Genomic DNA, 14,858 nt, shown 5'->3' with positions numbered 1-14,858 from the left:
CCAGTCCCGCCCTGGTGGGTAGGGGGCTTGCTCAACTGCGGGACCCACCCACCTGCCTGCGGTGGGGTCGGATTTAGGGCTGAACGAGGATTTAGGGCTGAACGACGGTCGGTGGGAGGACTAGCTCAACGAAAGGTGAAGGGGCCTTGAAGGGTGCGCGGTCAGACAGCACGAGCGCCCCCTGCAGAGCGCGGCGCTGCTGGTCGCTGAGCGCCGGGCCGTCCAGGTGTACGCGGAGCCAGGGTGTACCTGCGAGAGCGACGGAGCGGTTACCTAGGCCACACAGGGCGACCGGGAGTGGAGGACTGCTTGCGGGTCCCGAACGGCGCTCACCGCGGTAAAGCCACTGACCCACGTCGACCAGCAGCTCGGCACCCACTCCCGGCCTGATCGGCTGTCCCGCTCGGCTGCGTCCGGCCCCGAGCTCGTGCAGCACACGGGCCAGCGGCAACGCCAAGACGTTCTCCACGGTGCCTAGGGCGTGGGGGAGAGGCGGTCGCGGAGAAGCTAGGGAGCTGCAGGCGGACGCACGAGGACGGGACCAGGAAGGGAAAGACGCAGAGAGGAAGTGGGTGGGGCCTGGCGCCGGGGATGTCCGTTCTCACCGTCTGCAGGGGCGAGCAGCTCCTCTTGCTCTCTCGCGTGGGGCAGCAGCTGGCGGCGTTGCGCGGGGCTCCCGGAGCACAGTGCTCTGGCTAGGCCTGGCTCCACGCCCTGCGCCGAAAGCATCAGCTGGAAGCGACGCAGCGCAGAGCCGTTGTCCAACGCCGCGGCCACTCGGGCAACGCCCTGGTCTTGGGTTTCCGCCAGTCCGCTAAGCCAGAGGATGGCGCCCCCTGCTGGCGGGAGGGACGGAGCTCAGGAACCGCAGGGTTGAGAGCCCTGACACATAGATAGGTGATCTTAACTCCAGCCCTCTCACCTAGCCTAATGACCAGGTCCCGAAGGTCCGGCGGCCCCGCACCGTCCAGGCAAAGCAACGCTTCTTCCACTTCCAGGGTATGGCCCACGCTGCGGCCCAGAGGGCTATCCATGGCGGTGAGGGCTGCGGCGACCCGCAGCCCCAGGCCCACTCCCGCCCTAACCTGGGGAGGCACTACTCAGTGTCCAGTTGGCATTACCTAATTCCATGCCTACTGCACCTGGGTTGGGATGTCAGGAAATACTCGGGGTGCAGATCGGAAACCAACGCTGCCAGGGCCTCACTGCCAGGTGGTGGTGGGGTGGTCTTGTTCACCCTAGTGGAGGGGTTCTGTGGAGGATTGCCCCAGTCCCAAGCTCAGGACAGCCTTGATTAGATACGGTAGGAGGGCTGGAAAGGGGGATTGCCAGTTGGTTCTACAGGCATTGTTGAGTGGGCAGAGGCAGGGATACGACCGAAGGTGAGGTTCACATTTCTTCATAGAAAGGGCACAGAGGCCGGGCAGTGGTAGCACACGCCTTTAATCCCAGCACTCGGGAGGCAGAGGCAGGTGGATTTCTGATTGAGGCTAGCCTGGTCTACAGAGCAAGTCCAGGACAGCCAGGGCTACATAGAGAAACTCTGTTTCGAAAAACAAAACAAAAAAAGAAAGGCCATAGAGGCCCAGCATGGGCTCACCAATGTGTTTGCCAGCTCTCGGGCCTGCTCCTGGTCTGGGAAGACTGCAGCCCCCCCAAACTTAACATCCACCACCAGAGTGGACAGTCCTTCCACGACCTTCTTACTGAGGATTGAGGCTGTGGAGAACAGAAACATCATCCCAGGGTTTGATACCTGGAGACGGAGGGTATTGCCTCTGTGATAAAGATGGCAGTGCCTAGCGGATCGTATGTCAGTCAGGGTACCCCGTATCAGGTCACCTGTAATGAGTGGTACACTGTCCACAGTAGCTGTCACATCTCGTGCAGCGTACAGGATTCCATCAGCAGGGACCAGCTTCTCACTCTGGCCAACAATGCAGCAGCCCACTTCCTCCAGTAAGCGCAATATCTGTTCAGACACCTGCAGTGACCTTGGAGGAAGGGCCCTCTCACTGGCCCTGGCCACAGACCCAGCGAGAGAGTTCAAAACATGGCCTAAGTGCCAATAATCTGATTCTGATGCCTGACCTGATTATCTTATGACACATTAATGATTACCAGCCCATCGGTGTTTTCTACCTACTCCCGAGTAATAATCCAGATCAAAGTTCTCTTACGACTCCGGCCCATCTACAACTGATGACCTTTAGAATAGTCAACACTCTCACTAGTGACCCGTATAAATAACCTATCCGTTGGTTGTCCCGTGATTCTGGCCAGTGATTCCCCCTCAACCCAGATCAGTGATGGATTTTGTGGCCCACCTGTACCTGCTCTGGGCTCTGGGTGACATTGAACCCAGGAATAGACTCCAGCTTATCCAGTGTGCCCCCTGTGTGTCCCAGACCACGTCCGCTGATCATTGGCACCTGATGGATAGGATTCCTGTCTGCCCCGGCACCACTCCCCTTATCCCCATTTTCTTGCTCCCCTAGTGAGAGCTTCAGCTGAAATTAAGCGGTTGTACTATTTTCAAATATTTTAAACAGTTCATGTGGGTGCCCAATTGCTGGAAAGGAAAATAAACCGTACTTGGCAGGGAGCAATTTGTCAGTAGGGCAGGAACTGGCGCTCATATATGTCTGGGACCCAAGTCCATGGGACAAGAGAAAGACCCAGCTCTTTCTCTGAGGGTGCTGTTAGGTACTGAGGCAGCTGTATTCCATTGTCTGTATTGGGGGACAGGACAACCCTGGATTTTGTCTTTGAGAGCTTTGAGCCTGGCTTGAGGGTAGGAGGTGCTTGTGATTGGGTCAGAGATTCGTGGAGATAGCAGTTACTAACCTTACAGCCACACGCAGCCAGGGCAGGTGCCAGAACCAGGCTGACCTTGTCCCCCACACCTCCCGTGGAGTGTTTATCCACAAGCTGCTGGTGCCAGGCCTTGGGCCACTCTAGTTGCTGCCCAGAGTCTGCCAGGGCCTGCGTCAGCACGGATGTCTCTTCTGGGTCCATGCCCTGCAGCCGAATGGCCATCAGCATAGCCCCTGTGTGTGGACATATGAGTGGGGTGTTCACAGCGCATGGGTTTTCTGCGGCCTGGGATGGTGATGAGCTACTGGGGATCCTCGAGGTGCGAATGGGGAAGTTAGGGGTCAAGGTCCAATTAGGGCTTGCCACAAACCAATTTGTGTGTCCTGTGCACTTCCATCCATCACTGCTTGCACGAAATCCCTGATATCTGCCTCACTCAGATGCCCTCCATCTCGTTTGAGGCGGATCAGCTCAGGCAGCTTCTTGGGTTCCCTCTCCCCTCCCCCTGAGACGGCACCAGCTGCCTCTGGGGTTGAGGGAGATGGTGTCCCCGGAGCTGCCATTGCTTCAGCCTGCAGAGGATATTGCGACACTGCTGGAACCCGCCTCCCCGGCCATATCCCTGAAGCCACCATGGTCCCTTGTCCCAACCTTGCTCCTAAATGTGTTCTGGTGCCCCTCATTGACCCATGTTTTCCTCAGCACCCAGTACCTTTCACCCCCAAGTCTGGCTTCCTTTTCTCCATCTCACAACTAGACCCCAGTCCAGTACCTAGTCAGCTTAGGGGCCTTTACCAGTTTTCTGGCTCTGTCTCGGTTCCGACCTGGTATGCCTCAGCCCGTCGTGGAGTTAGGTGCAGAACAAAGCCACAGAAAGGTAGTCCAGGGACAGCGGGCAGATGGGGCGGTCCCAGGAGGTGGCACTTGTTAGGCCAATCACCACTTCAGTTGCTCCCTAACTGCTACTTTATGGCCAATTGGGGATGTTTCCGGGACCCTAAGGGCCAGGAGGATGTGGTACTCTCTGGACTGGCTTCCGCTCTGCCCAGTTCTCTGGGGTCTTGATATCTATGGGTCCGGGCACTGCTGTCTGTCCGACTAGTCTCTGGGTTCAGACACTTCCAAAGTTCAGACGCCACTAGGACCATCGACGCTCGCGCTCACCTGCCCCACCCCTCACCCGCCGAACCACGCAGAGAGAGAAGCACACACACTGCGCCGGCTTGAAAAGCTTTAAGAAAACAACCGAGGGCCGATGCGCGCCTGCTAGAGTCAGTCTTCCACGTGGTACGGTATCATGGGGGCCAGGTAGTCTGAGTGCCTGATCCCGAAGCTCCAGCCACGAGGCTTCCGGTGCTGCGGGCCAGGAGATGCTGCTGATCTTACCAAGCCAACTGTTCGGCTTCATACAGGAACGCCTGTACCCCAGGGACCCCGTCCACAGACCCTCATCCCCTGCCCCTTGACCCTGGACTCCAGACCACCTCTTCCACGCTGTAGGTTGCGGGTCCTGGTTTCGGAGTGCTTTCCTGGGGTGGCGAAGTCCGTGGCAGCATCGTGAACTGCGGGGCTCGAGTCTTGTAGACCCCTGGGTTCACAACATGGTAGGCACAGGGGCCTGGGGTCTAGGACAGGAGCAGGGTGTTGAGTCTAGCCTCAATTCCTTGTGGACTACTGATCCCTTTTCCCCCCTCCCTCAGGATAGACTTTCACTATGTACCCCAGGCTGACTTTGAACTCACAATCCTCCTGCCTCAGTTTCCTAAGTGATAGAACGCCAGGTGTTTTTCACCGCCCCCATTTCTACTGACTCTCTTGATTACTAGAGACGGTCAGCTAGCTGGCAGTTCTTTCCCCCACCTTGCTGAGGTCCTCGAAGCAGCTGCCCACAGCGCTGCGGCCATAGATGGAGTAGGTTGGGGCTGAGACTTTGCCTATGACACGAGGACCCAAGAGCGAAGGCACAGTGTAGGACGCAGGGCCTAGGGAGGAGCCAACAAGAGGTTATGTTGGACCAATCTCCTTGTATTTATGGCAGACTGCAGGTTGGGGTGCTGGAAGGTCCCTAGTGCTGGATACAGCCCTCTGGCCTCACCTGGGGTTTGCTGCTTCGAGAGGATGCCCCAGTTTCGGGAAGCCATGGTATGCCGGGGAGCACTGGGGTACGTTGCGTTTCCCGCGCGTTCTGGGAAGTATCTGCCTATGGGATGGACCAAGAGTGTGGGCCAGAACTGGGGCGGGGTGGGGGTGGGGTATGGGGAGCTTAGCCTGGGGTCTTGGCACTTGAGAGAAATTGGAGCCACATTGAGGTTCGGGTTTCTGGGTATGGGTAGAAGGTTCCCGGGATTCTGGGTTTGGGTGAGGAGTTTCCCAGTGGGCTTCCTTTGAGGCAGTTCCACTTTGGGGAGACCCGTGCCCCAGGGTGCTGACCCGGTCCCGGAGTGAGGACAGGCGCAGTGTGGCGTAGGCGACCATAGATGGAGAAGGCTGGGGTGCCATCGGTTCCGCGCACGGTCATGCGGGCGGGCACCAGGTGGCTCGGTCCCGGCCCGCAGGTTGTGTGTTGCAAGGGCAGGCGCGAGCCGAAGGTGAAGGCGGGCGCGCGCGGCCGAGATGGGTCGTGCAGGATGTAACCTGCGGGAGCATCCCCGCGTCACCTTCCACAGCGCCCTGCGGCTGCCAGCTTTACTCCTTTCCCTTCCCAACTTCACCAAGGCAGTCCCAGCACAGAACTCATTATCTTTTTGCCTCCCTTTCTGCTCCGGGCAGAGTCCTCCGGTTCTTGGATTCCTGGCACCAGTGTAGACCGCCCACAGTCCCACCTTCCCCCTACTTCCTCCCGGGTATCCGCCCTTGCTACCGGTGTTCGGTGGCAGCTTGTATTTGGGCCCTGGGCCTCTGTGGAGTGCCGCGATGGGGCCGCGGGGCCGATGTGGCCGCCAAGTGCCGACCCAGACCTCTGAGCCCATGGCGCAGGCGGGGCTGCTCAGGGCTTGCAGCACCTGTGGACAGAATTCGGAGGAGACGCGCTTCCCTAGCTCCACTCGGGAGCCAGCACGACCGACGGCAAGGCCGAACACGTATCCCATGACACCCGGAAAACAAACAGTAGTTTCCCAGGCTGGGAGGCGGGTGCACTGGGGCAGGAACGAGCTTCAAAGCCATCTCTGGCCTCCTATCCCAGAGCCTTCTGTACCAGTGTTTAACTACAGGCCAAGTTTGGACCCAGACACTGGAAAGAGAATGGTCTGGAGTTTCTGGGTGGGAGAGGTGCTTTAGAGGTGTTGGGAAAGGATGTCCTGAGGAAGGGTCTTGTAGGGGCACAGGTTGCTCCTAGGGAAGGTCTGGAGATGCACTAACCTGCTACGATGGTTACCCTCTTGAGAAAGCAAAGCCGGGCAATTTGACAAACTCCCATCAAACTCTCAGACCCATTATGTCCCATCTTGCTTCCTGGCAACCAGATCAAGTGTCTGGCCCCACCCTCCGGGGACTTCAGCCCTATCATCTCCTGCCACTGCCGAGACTGTGTGCTGGATGGACATTAGGCCGGTCCGCGGGCCAGCACAGCCATTCCAGAATTAGATAAATCTGCGGACAAAAACAAGTTTAGAAAAAAAAAAGCCCCCCCCCCCCCCAAGTTTAAGAAAAAAGGAATAATACAGAAAGTTCAATTTATTTACATATCTATGTAAGCCCACGAAATAGTTGCAAAACCTAATGCTTTGGGCCAGAAAATAATACTAGTTGAATAGAGAGGCAGCAATGTATGATTAAATTACACTCCAATACAAATTCTCAGTGAACAATTTTTTTAAGTTAGAAAAAAATTTAAAAACTTTGGGATTAAAAGGAAACTCAAACCTCGAGTTATAAATGATATAAAATACTTGAGATGAAAACTGTATAGGCTACAGCTGAAGTTGTATTCAGAGAAAAACGTTATAGCCCTAAGATAACCTCAATGTTAATAAAAATTTTAATGTTTAATGACATTTAAAATTCATTTGATAAGTAGGGTGAAAAAAAATCCCCAAAACCAAACCAAACAATAGCAAAAAAAAAAAAAAAAAAGAAAAGAAAAGAAAAGAAAAGTGGTGGAGGGAGTTAGCCTGTAGTTCTAACCCTCAGAGCTGGAGCAGGAAGGTCTCAAGTTCAAGGCCAGCCTGGGATACATAGAGAGATCACGTCTCAATTAAAATAAAATGCAACAAAAAGATACTAACAAAATTATAGGTGAAATTATAAATATCTATTTGTAAAAAATGACAATTGAGGGAACTTGGTAAAGGCAAAAATAATAGCCAACAAAACTAGACACCAGGCCAGGTGTGATGGAGCATACCTGAAATCCCAGCAATTGGGATGTTGGCTCTCTAAGTTCAAGGCCAGCCTGGTCTATCCGATAAATCCCTAAGGTCTTTGTCTTTTCCTATTTGTGTCCATTTTTATTCCTTTTGTTTTATTGCTGCAGCTAAGACTTCAAGGAATATGTTGAATAAAAGTGGAGAAAGTAATCATTTTGTCTTGTTCCTGGTTTTCGTGGAATGCTTTTATGTTTTTTCTCTTTGGTATGATGTTTGTATTATCTGTATGTTTGTCAGATATAGTCTTTTTGTGTTAAAATATGTCTGTTTTGTTCCTAGTTTCCTAGGGTATTTTATCAAAGAAGGATATTGGATTTTGCCAAAAGCCTTTTCTGCATCTATTGAGACGGTCATGTGATTTCTGCCTTTGCGGCCAGTTATGTTTGTATTACATTAATTGATTTACATATGTTGCTGAGCCATTGCTCCAGCTTATTTTTTTTTACATTTTGTTGTTGTTGTTTTTGTTTGTTTTTGAGACAGGGTTTCTCTGTGTAACAGTCCTGAATGTTCTGGAACTCACTCTGTAGACCAGGTTGGCCTTGAACTGGCTGAGATCTGCCTCCCTCTACCTCCCAAGTGCTGGGATTAAAAGTGTGAGTCACCACCGCCCGGCTACATTTTACATTTCTATTTTATTAGTTTTCGTTATGGTAGATCTTGATTCTCTCTCTCTCTCTCTCTCTCTCCCCTCCCTTCCTCCTTTTTTTTTTTATTAAAATGTGTAGCCCAGGCTGGCCTCGAACTCATGATCCTCCTGCCTCTGCCTCCTTCAGCAAATCCTGCTGGCACTTGCCAGCACAACCAGCGCTCTCTCCTTCCTTCCTTGCTTCCTTTCTTCCTTCCTTTCTTCCTTCCAGGGTCTTACTACATAGCTCTGGTTCTCCCGGAGCTCACTGCCTAGACCAGACTGGCCAAAAATGCTCAAGAAATCTCCTTACCTCTCCTTCCTGAGCCCCCTACATGACCCTCATTCATTATGGTTCGCGTTGATTTCTACATTCACTTTCCCTCTGGTACCTTCCTCGCTCTTTAACTGCCCTGGATCTTCGGAAGCTGTGCGGAGCTGCTAAGGTACTGGCTAGCCCATAAAGAGGGACTGGGAAAGTGGCAGCTCTATCTATCGAAGGTCCAGGATCTCAAACTTAACCACAAACCAAACTTAACTACAGAGCCTGAGTCTGGGACAAGGAATAATGGCAAGAAAGGCCTCTGGCAGTTGAAGTCCACCTTAAGGTGTAGGGCTCACCCAACCTCTCACTGTTACCTAATAGTTCTATGGGAAGCTGGGATGGGACCAGGCCAGATGAGATATTTGAGGCTCAGCAGAGCCCAGGCTAGGTGCCAGGGACACTCTTGCTACCTCCTCGATGCCCGAGGCAAGGAGTGGTTGGGTCCATTGTGTTCCAGAGGAAGAAAAGGACCACTTCCTGTTGGAGGAGCTACCTTTAATTGTGGGGACTCCAGTCTCTTTTCCTATGTGCCTGGGTCATTCCTGGTAAATGTTAAGACTCACTCCTTATATAGATTCCAGCGATGAGCAGACTGAGAAGTGTCCTCCCAAAAATACCAAGTGCTTATGCCTAGTAGAGTATCCACATGGCAGCCCCTGAGAACCAAACTGGGCCAAGAGGTGGGATGGAGTGTGATTTGGTTCAGATAGGAACGGCTTAGGAGTGAGAGGAGTCCTAGGGACTGGACTGGTAGGGCACCGGGCCAGAGAGGGTTTCTGAAGGCTCTGGGTACAGTTTAATGCCGTGACTGCAGGAGAGGTAGGCTATGCCCTGAGCTTCAATGAGGGACCCTGGGGCAGTACCCGAACAGTGTAGTAAAAGGAGCCAGGAGGATTTAAGTTAGGGTGGAATAATACTGGCCACAGAGAGGGAGATAGAATGTTTAGGTTTTCTTCCTTCTTTCTCACTTTTATTTTTCCCTCCTGACTGGAAAGTGACTTTATCTCTTTATTGGAGCAATGTTTGGTAGCTGATGGAGGAGGGAGGATGAGACCTTCACTTGTCTCATACCCAAAAGGTAACTCTCATGACCCTCGTTCCAGGCTCTCTGTTTTCAGCCTGAAAACCCACCAAAACAACCCCCCACCCTTCCCTGGTGGCCATGGTGGAATTGGCCTCTCCAGTTTCTGGTAATTTCATCGGGGCAGCATCATGTTGCTAAGCCCCGAGATAGCATCTCCCTGTGTGGTAACCCTTCCCTGTCAGAGCTCTTACATAGCTTATAGGGTGTAGGGTGAATTGAGGGGGAAGTATGAGGGTCTTTAAGGCAGAAGATAGCTGGGTGAAATGTTGGCAGTGTGTCTAGGAATACTTTCATTTGTCCCTAGGACCCTGAGCAAAGAAGGAGGGGGAAGGGGCGGAATTGGGGTACACAGCCACGGGCAGGCTGCTGTAGATCACGGACTTTGCTGATAGGGCCAGTTCCGTTTACTGACAAGCCTGCAAGCCTGATTGTCGAGGGCCCGGAGAGTCAGTCCACCTTAACAGGGCTGTCTCTAGGTGAGCTGCCTGCAGTGTCATCTGCCCAGCCTGCAGCCCAGGCTGGGTGTGGGGCATGCTTAGCTGTCAGCCAGAACAGGCTCTGGCAGCACATCTGCGGTCTGCACCATGCTCCAGGGTGCTGGCGAGGTTAGTGGGCCCCTCTGGGGCTGGGATGGTGATGGAGAGGACGACTGGGATGGGGCTGTGCTCACCTTGCTGGCGCTAGCTGTGGTAGCCACCATAGCACTGACTTTGCAGTGGTTTGGCTCCAGGCAGGACCAGGAGGCAGACAGATCAGCACCCACACCTGCGGGTGTGCAACGGGTTGAGGCTGAAGGAAACAAGCCGGCCCTGCACCCGAAGTCCAAGGACAGTGATGCCAGTGAGGGGCAGAGCAAAGGGCAAGAGAAATCAGAGGCTCCTGGAGATGGCCAGAGAAGACCAGCTACAGCGAGGGCCCAGGACCCAGAGCCATCACGAGGCAGAAGTGCGGAATCAGACGCTTGGCTTTCACTCAAGACACCTGGAGAGGTGGCCAGCAGAGGGATCATCCCAGCAACCATGGGAAAGAAAAGAAGGGAGCTACTCAGGCCAGAAACTTCCTTCCAGGGCCACAGCAAAGCAAGGGATATTCCTGTCCCCATCACGATCCGCTTTACTCCTCGAAGTCCTGATTGCCAAACAGAGATGCAGGTGGTGGCAGCTGGCATCTGTGGTAAGGGGGCAGCTCAGCAGGGCCCCGTTCATACAGAGCAACAGGATACCAGCCCGTGGCACCTGGCTGTGGGGACTCCTGGGCCCCTGGGGAGAAGCCTAGGCAGCTTGCGTAGGCGTCGGCGGCCCGGTGCCAGATCAGGAGACCGACCCTGCCGTCCTCTAAAGCTGGACCCCCTCCGCCTGGGCACTGTGGTGAGTGTGTGGGATGCTGTGGATTTGGCAACTGCGGCCACCCAGGACATTTTCACCAGCAGTTCCCTTGCAGGTCCCTCACCGCACCACTCACGCAGGGGGCTTAAGGGTCCTGAGGAGATGGGCCTAGCTGATGCCGTGGAGAGTCGACCTCGGGTGGACTCCGGGGACGTGTGTGGGAGGAGCGGCCTTCAGCTTGCTCCCGCCAGCATTGCAGGCTCAGGGGCTAAGGACAGGGAGAACAGGGAGCCTGGGTCCCCTGTCCCTCGGGAGACTCAGGGGATCTTGACTGATGAGGAAGCCTGGTCCCGGGAGAGTGGGGCAGCTGTTGTCACCAGCAACTTCACATCCTCCCAGGGCCCCTTGCCAGAAGAGCTGCACCCTGAGGCCTGTGAAGAGGACCAAGTTGCTGACCAGAGCAAGATGGAGAAATCAGGAGAGGGCCACCTCATTAGCCAAGGGAGAGGCTCCCGTCAGGGCAAGGAAAGTGAGCAGATAGCTGGAGGTTCAGATGCTGGCCAGAGGGCTGTGCTTATCCCGGACAAGACCAAGTCCACTGGTGGCTTCAGCTGCACCCCCTCTCACAATCTTCCAGCATCTCCTCTGACCCGGAACACAGAGCTGGTTCCATCCTCTGCCACGGCAGTACATCGCAGCCCTGGGTTTCCACACGCAGTCTCTACCCTTGCTCCTTTAAACAGTTTGTCTCTGGAGGTTAACCAGGGTGGTGAAAATCTCAAAGCAGGACCAGCCTCCCTTCCAACACAGACTTTAGCCTCAGCAGGAGCCCCAACTTCAGCCCCAGAAGCAATCCTAGCACCATCCTCAATATCACCCCCAATCTTAACCCCAGCCCCAGTTAAAGCCTTAAGCTCAATTTCAACACCAGCCTCATCTCTAACATCATCCTCAACCCCATCCCCAACTCCAGTTACAACCCTAATTTCAACACCAGCCCCATCCCCAACATCACCCCCAACCCCAGCCTCTGCCCTAGTTGTAGCTCAGGTTCCTGCAGTCGACAGTGAACCAAGACCTATGTCTAGGGAGTCAAGTGTGGGCCTCTCCAAGCGCTCACTGGATGGACGAATCTCAGCTAGCTGGGGAAACCTTATTACCATGGTTCTTAGAAGTCACCCCTTCCCTAGGCAAGAAAAGGCTGATGGTAGTGCCCCGAGAGCAGATCTTCAGAGTCCTGCTCAGCCCAGCACATCTGCATACCTGGGCGGTAGACAGCCAGATACCACCTCTGCAGGGGCAATCTCCAGCCTCCAGGACAAACACAGAGCACCGTCAATCTTAGTCACACCAGTAGGTTCAGGGGGCCAAGCTGAGGGCAGATGTGAAACACAGCCGATGAGCGTGGATACTAGTGTGTCTTCCACTTGGGACCCCAGAGGAGATGAAACCAAGGAGGAAAGTCAAGAATCTCGGGCCCCAACTGCAAAGCCTGAGGCTGTCCCAGAGTTCCCCGCGCCGGCACAGCCTGGTCCTGTCCCATCTACTATGAAGCAGGAAGCTCAGCCCATCCCTCAGCCTCGGCAACGGAGAAAACGTAGCTTAGCTCAGAGCTCTGAACAGATACTTACTCAGGAAGTATCCCAGAAGCCCCCGGGGCAGGTGCTAAAGGAGGGAACCAGACCTGCAGGCAGCAGGGACGTCCTCACAGAGAAACAGAAAGAGACACAAAAGCTTATGATTTTTCTGCAGAAGCCTGGCAGCTGGGGAGTGGTGGAGGGGTCTCAGAAGTCCCGCTCACAGGCCTCGCAGTCTACCACAGCAACGGCGCTATGGCCTCCAAAGCTAGATCTAGGCAGCTGCTTGGAGGTTTTGGCCTTTGCCCAGCAGCGTGGAGAGCTGGGCTTAGCCCAGGACACCTATGTCTTGATGAGCAACAACTTGCTGCATGTCCTGGGAGACCCACACCTCTACCGACAGCTGAGTGGCGCTGATAGGGAGCGCATCCTGAACCTGCGGACCTGCCAGGGCCAGACAGTGTTGGGGGTCCTCGAGCTGCCCAGCCTTTATCAGGTGAGCCGCTCAGGGCTCATGAGGGGCCCTCATGGTGAGGACGCACCGGCAACTAGGCCTGAACATTTGCATCTTCATACATACCTTCATGTGTTCAACCCACAAGAGAATGTGTGGCGGCCCCTGATTCAAGTACCAGAGGAGGTCCCGCTCCGGGGATGTGGTCTGTGCACTATGCATAACTATCTGTTTCTGGCAGGTGGCATCAGAGGTTCTGGTGCCAAGGCTGTCTGCTCTAACAAGGTGTACTGCTACAACCCTCTGACCAACATTTGGAGCCAGGTTCGGCCCATGCAGCAAGCCCGGGCCCAGCTCAAATTGGTGGCTCTGGATGGGATGCTTTACGCCATTGGTGGTGAGTGCCTATACAGCATGGAGCGCTATGACCCACGCACAGATACCTGGACCTTGAGAGCATCCCTTCCCGAGGGCACCTTCCCTGTGGCCCATGAGGCTGTGGTCTGCCGAGGAGAAATCTATGTCACGGGGGGTCACCTCTTTTACCGCCTGCTCAGATACAGCCCAGTGAAAGACTCATGGGATGAGTGCCCCTATAGTGCCAGCCACCGGCGCTCCAGTGATATGGTGGCACTAGGCGGCTTCCTTTACCGCTTTGACTTGTTGCGGGGCGTAGGCGCTGCGGTGATGCGCTACAACACAGTGACAGGCTCCTGGAGCCGTGCTGCCTCCCTGCCCCTGCCCGACCCTGCCCCGCTCCACTGCACAGTCCTGGGCAACACCATTTACTGTCTCAACCACCAGGTCACCGCTACCTTCACAGTTTCGGAGGGGACTGCCCAGTTCCAGGCCAAGGAGCTGCAGCCCTTTCCCCTGGGAAGTAAGGGGGTCCTCTATCCATTCACTCTGACTTTGCCCCCCAAGACCTGGTTACAGACCACAATCTAAGTTCTGGGTGAAAAAAACAGAACCGTGTGTCTGCTCTCAAGAGAAACCTTCTCTGAGTGGACCTGGGGTGTGGGGAAGAAACCTGGGAGCAGAACTTTCTGTTTTGTGCCCAAGCTCTTTGTCAAGTTATGGGTGTTGATTATCTGAAATGAATCCCTTCTACCCCCCAACCCTGGCTCTCTTGGTCCCCCTATACCCTGCTGGTTTGGATTCCAGGTCCTACCTGCTTAGGATGGCTTGGCTTCATCACAACCCTGTCTGTGGGACTCTTTGGTACTTGTTGGAAACCCCTTTGAACTTCCTGTGTTCTCCAAGATGGAAAATGAAGCGAAGTTTCTCAGGAAACATCCTCATTCTGGGATATTTGCTATCTTGAGGTCCTTTAGGAGTGAGTCTGGGTCTGACTGGGCGGTGGGGCACACACACCTTTGCTCCCAGCACTCGGGAGGCAGAGGCAGGTGGATCTCTGAGTTCTAGGCCACCTGGTCTACAGAGCAAGTTCTAGGACAGCCAAAACTATACAGAGAAACCTATCTCAAAACAAAACAAAGCAAACAAACAAACAAAAAACCCAACCCAACTGAAACCAAAAACAAACAAAAGAGTCTGGGTCTAAATGGCCCTTCAATATCTTATTCCTTGATTGGATAATCACTCTGCTGCCCGCAGTCCCAGCCCAGGTTGGGTCAGGACGGTTTGGCACCTGGCGAGCCTCTCTCAAACTCTCTGGGCCCTCACACCACTTCTTTCAAGCTCTTTCTAGATGAGCCCTGTGCTTTACTCCAGTTAAACCTGCTGTTAGCTGTGTAAAGCAGGAGAGGCATTTACTACTCCTCTGAACACCTGCCATTCAGGAGGTCCATGGGACAGGATCTCTGGCAGCCATCTGGCCTGGTGTCCGAGGCTAACTACTGACGCCTACTTTAGGCAGGTAGATAAATCTGAGTGCTCTTTCTTTTCTTTTTTTTGGTTTTTCAAGACAGGGTTTCTCTGTAGCTTTGGAGCCTATCCTGGAACTAGCTCTTGTAGTCCAGGCTGGCCTTGAACTCACAGAGATCTGTCTGCCTCTGCCTCCTGAGTGCTGGGATTAAAGGTGGTTCATCACCACCCGGCTCAAATCTGAGTACTCTTGCTTGTCCTGGCCTGCAACCTGACTTGTCCCAACTAGGCCATTTTCTACATTAAAAAAAAAAAGAAGAAGAAATTTAGGGGCTGGAGAGATGACTCTGTGTTCAGAGCACTGGTTACTCTTCCAGAAGGCCCAGGTTTGAGTCCTAGAATCCACATAGTAGCTAACAACTGTCTGTAGCCTCATTCCTGGGGATCTGACACC

General features: G+C 54.2%; 3 protein-coding genes across 5 annotated transcripts; 1 reads left to right on the top strand and 2 right to left on the bottom strand.

The window, feature by feature from the left end:
* Positions 1–91: 91 nt before the first annotated feature.
* On the bottom strand, positions 92–3,664 carry LOC121461084 (thymidine phosphorylase). 3 transcript variants are annotated; one of them, XM_041671847.1, is made up of 10 exons: positions 3,613–3,664; positions 3,188–3,389; positions 2,848–3,050; positions 2,328–2,432; positions 1,843–1,972; positions 1,601–1,719; positions 923–1,085; positions 606–836; positions 334–474; positions 92–249 (listed from the first exon to the last, which is right to left on the bottom strand). In XM_041671847.1, the coding sequence occupies exons 2-10, from the start codon at positions 3,378–3,380 to the stop codon at positions 92–94; spliced, it is 1,443 nt and encodes a 480-aa protein (XP_041527781.1). In that variant the 5' UTR covers positions 3,381–3,389; positions 3,613–3,664. The 3 variants fall into 3 exon arrangements, with proteins under 3 accessions (XP_041527781.1, XP_041527782.1, XP_041527780.1); XM_041671848.1 differs by having other exon boundaries at positions 2,334–2,432; XM_041671846.1 differs by having other exon boundaries at positions 92–474.
* Positions 3,665–4,035: 371 nt separating this feature from the next.
* Positions 4,036–5,868, bottom strand: Odf3b (outer dense fiber of sperm tails 3B). Its single transcript, XM_041672604.1, has 6 exons — positions 5,678–5,868; positions 5,248–5,451; positions 4,913–5,017; positions 4,678–4,799; positions 4,302–4,442; positions 4,036–4,173 (listed from the first exon to the last, which is right to left on the bottom strand). Exons 1-6 carry the CDS (start codon positions 5,784–5,786, stop codon positions 4,090–4,092), a joined length of 765 nt encoding a protein of 254 aa, XP_041528538.1. The 5' UTR covers positions 5,787–5,868; the 3' UTR covers positions 4,036–4,089.
* A 3,937-nt stretch (positions 5,869–9,805) lies between these two features.
* On the top strand, positions 9,806–13,525 carry Klhdc7b (kelch domain containing 7B). Its single transcript, XM_041671781.1, has one exon. The coding sequence runs from the start codon at positions 9,806–9,808 to the stop codon at positions 13,523–13,525; it is 3,720 nt and encodes a 1,239-aa protein (XP_041527715.1).
* The last annotated feature ends 1,333 nt before the right edge of the window (positions 13,526–14,858 follow it).

This window comes from Microtus oregoni, unplaced genomic scaffold, assembly GCF_018167655.1.
Source record: "Microtus oregoni isolate MIOR12 unplaced genomic scaffold, Mior012 000022F_ref0000154, whole genome shotgun sequence".
NCBI lineage: Eukaryota > Metazoa > Chordata > Mammalia > Rodentia > Cricetidae > Microtus > Microtus oregoni.
Note: the sequence above shows the minus strand (reverse complement) of the source record. Positions and strands in the feature narration are given on the sequence as shown.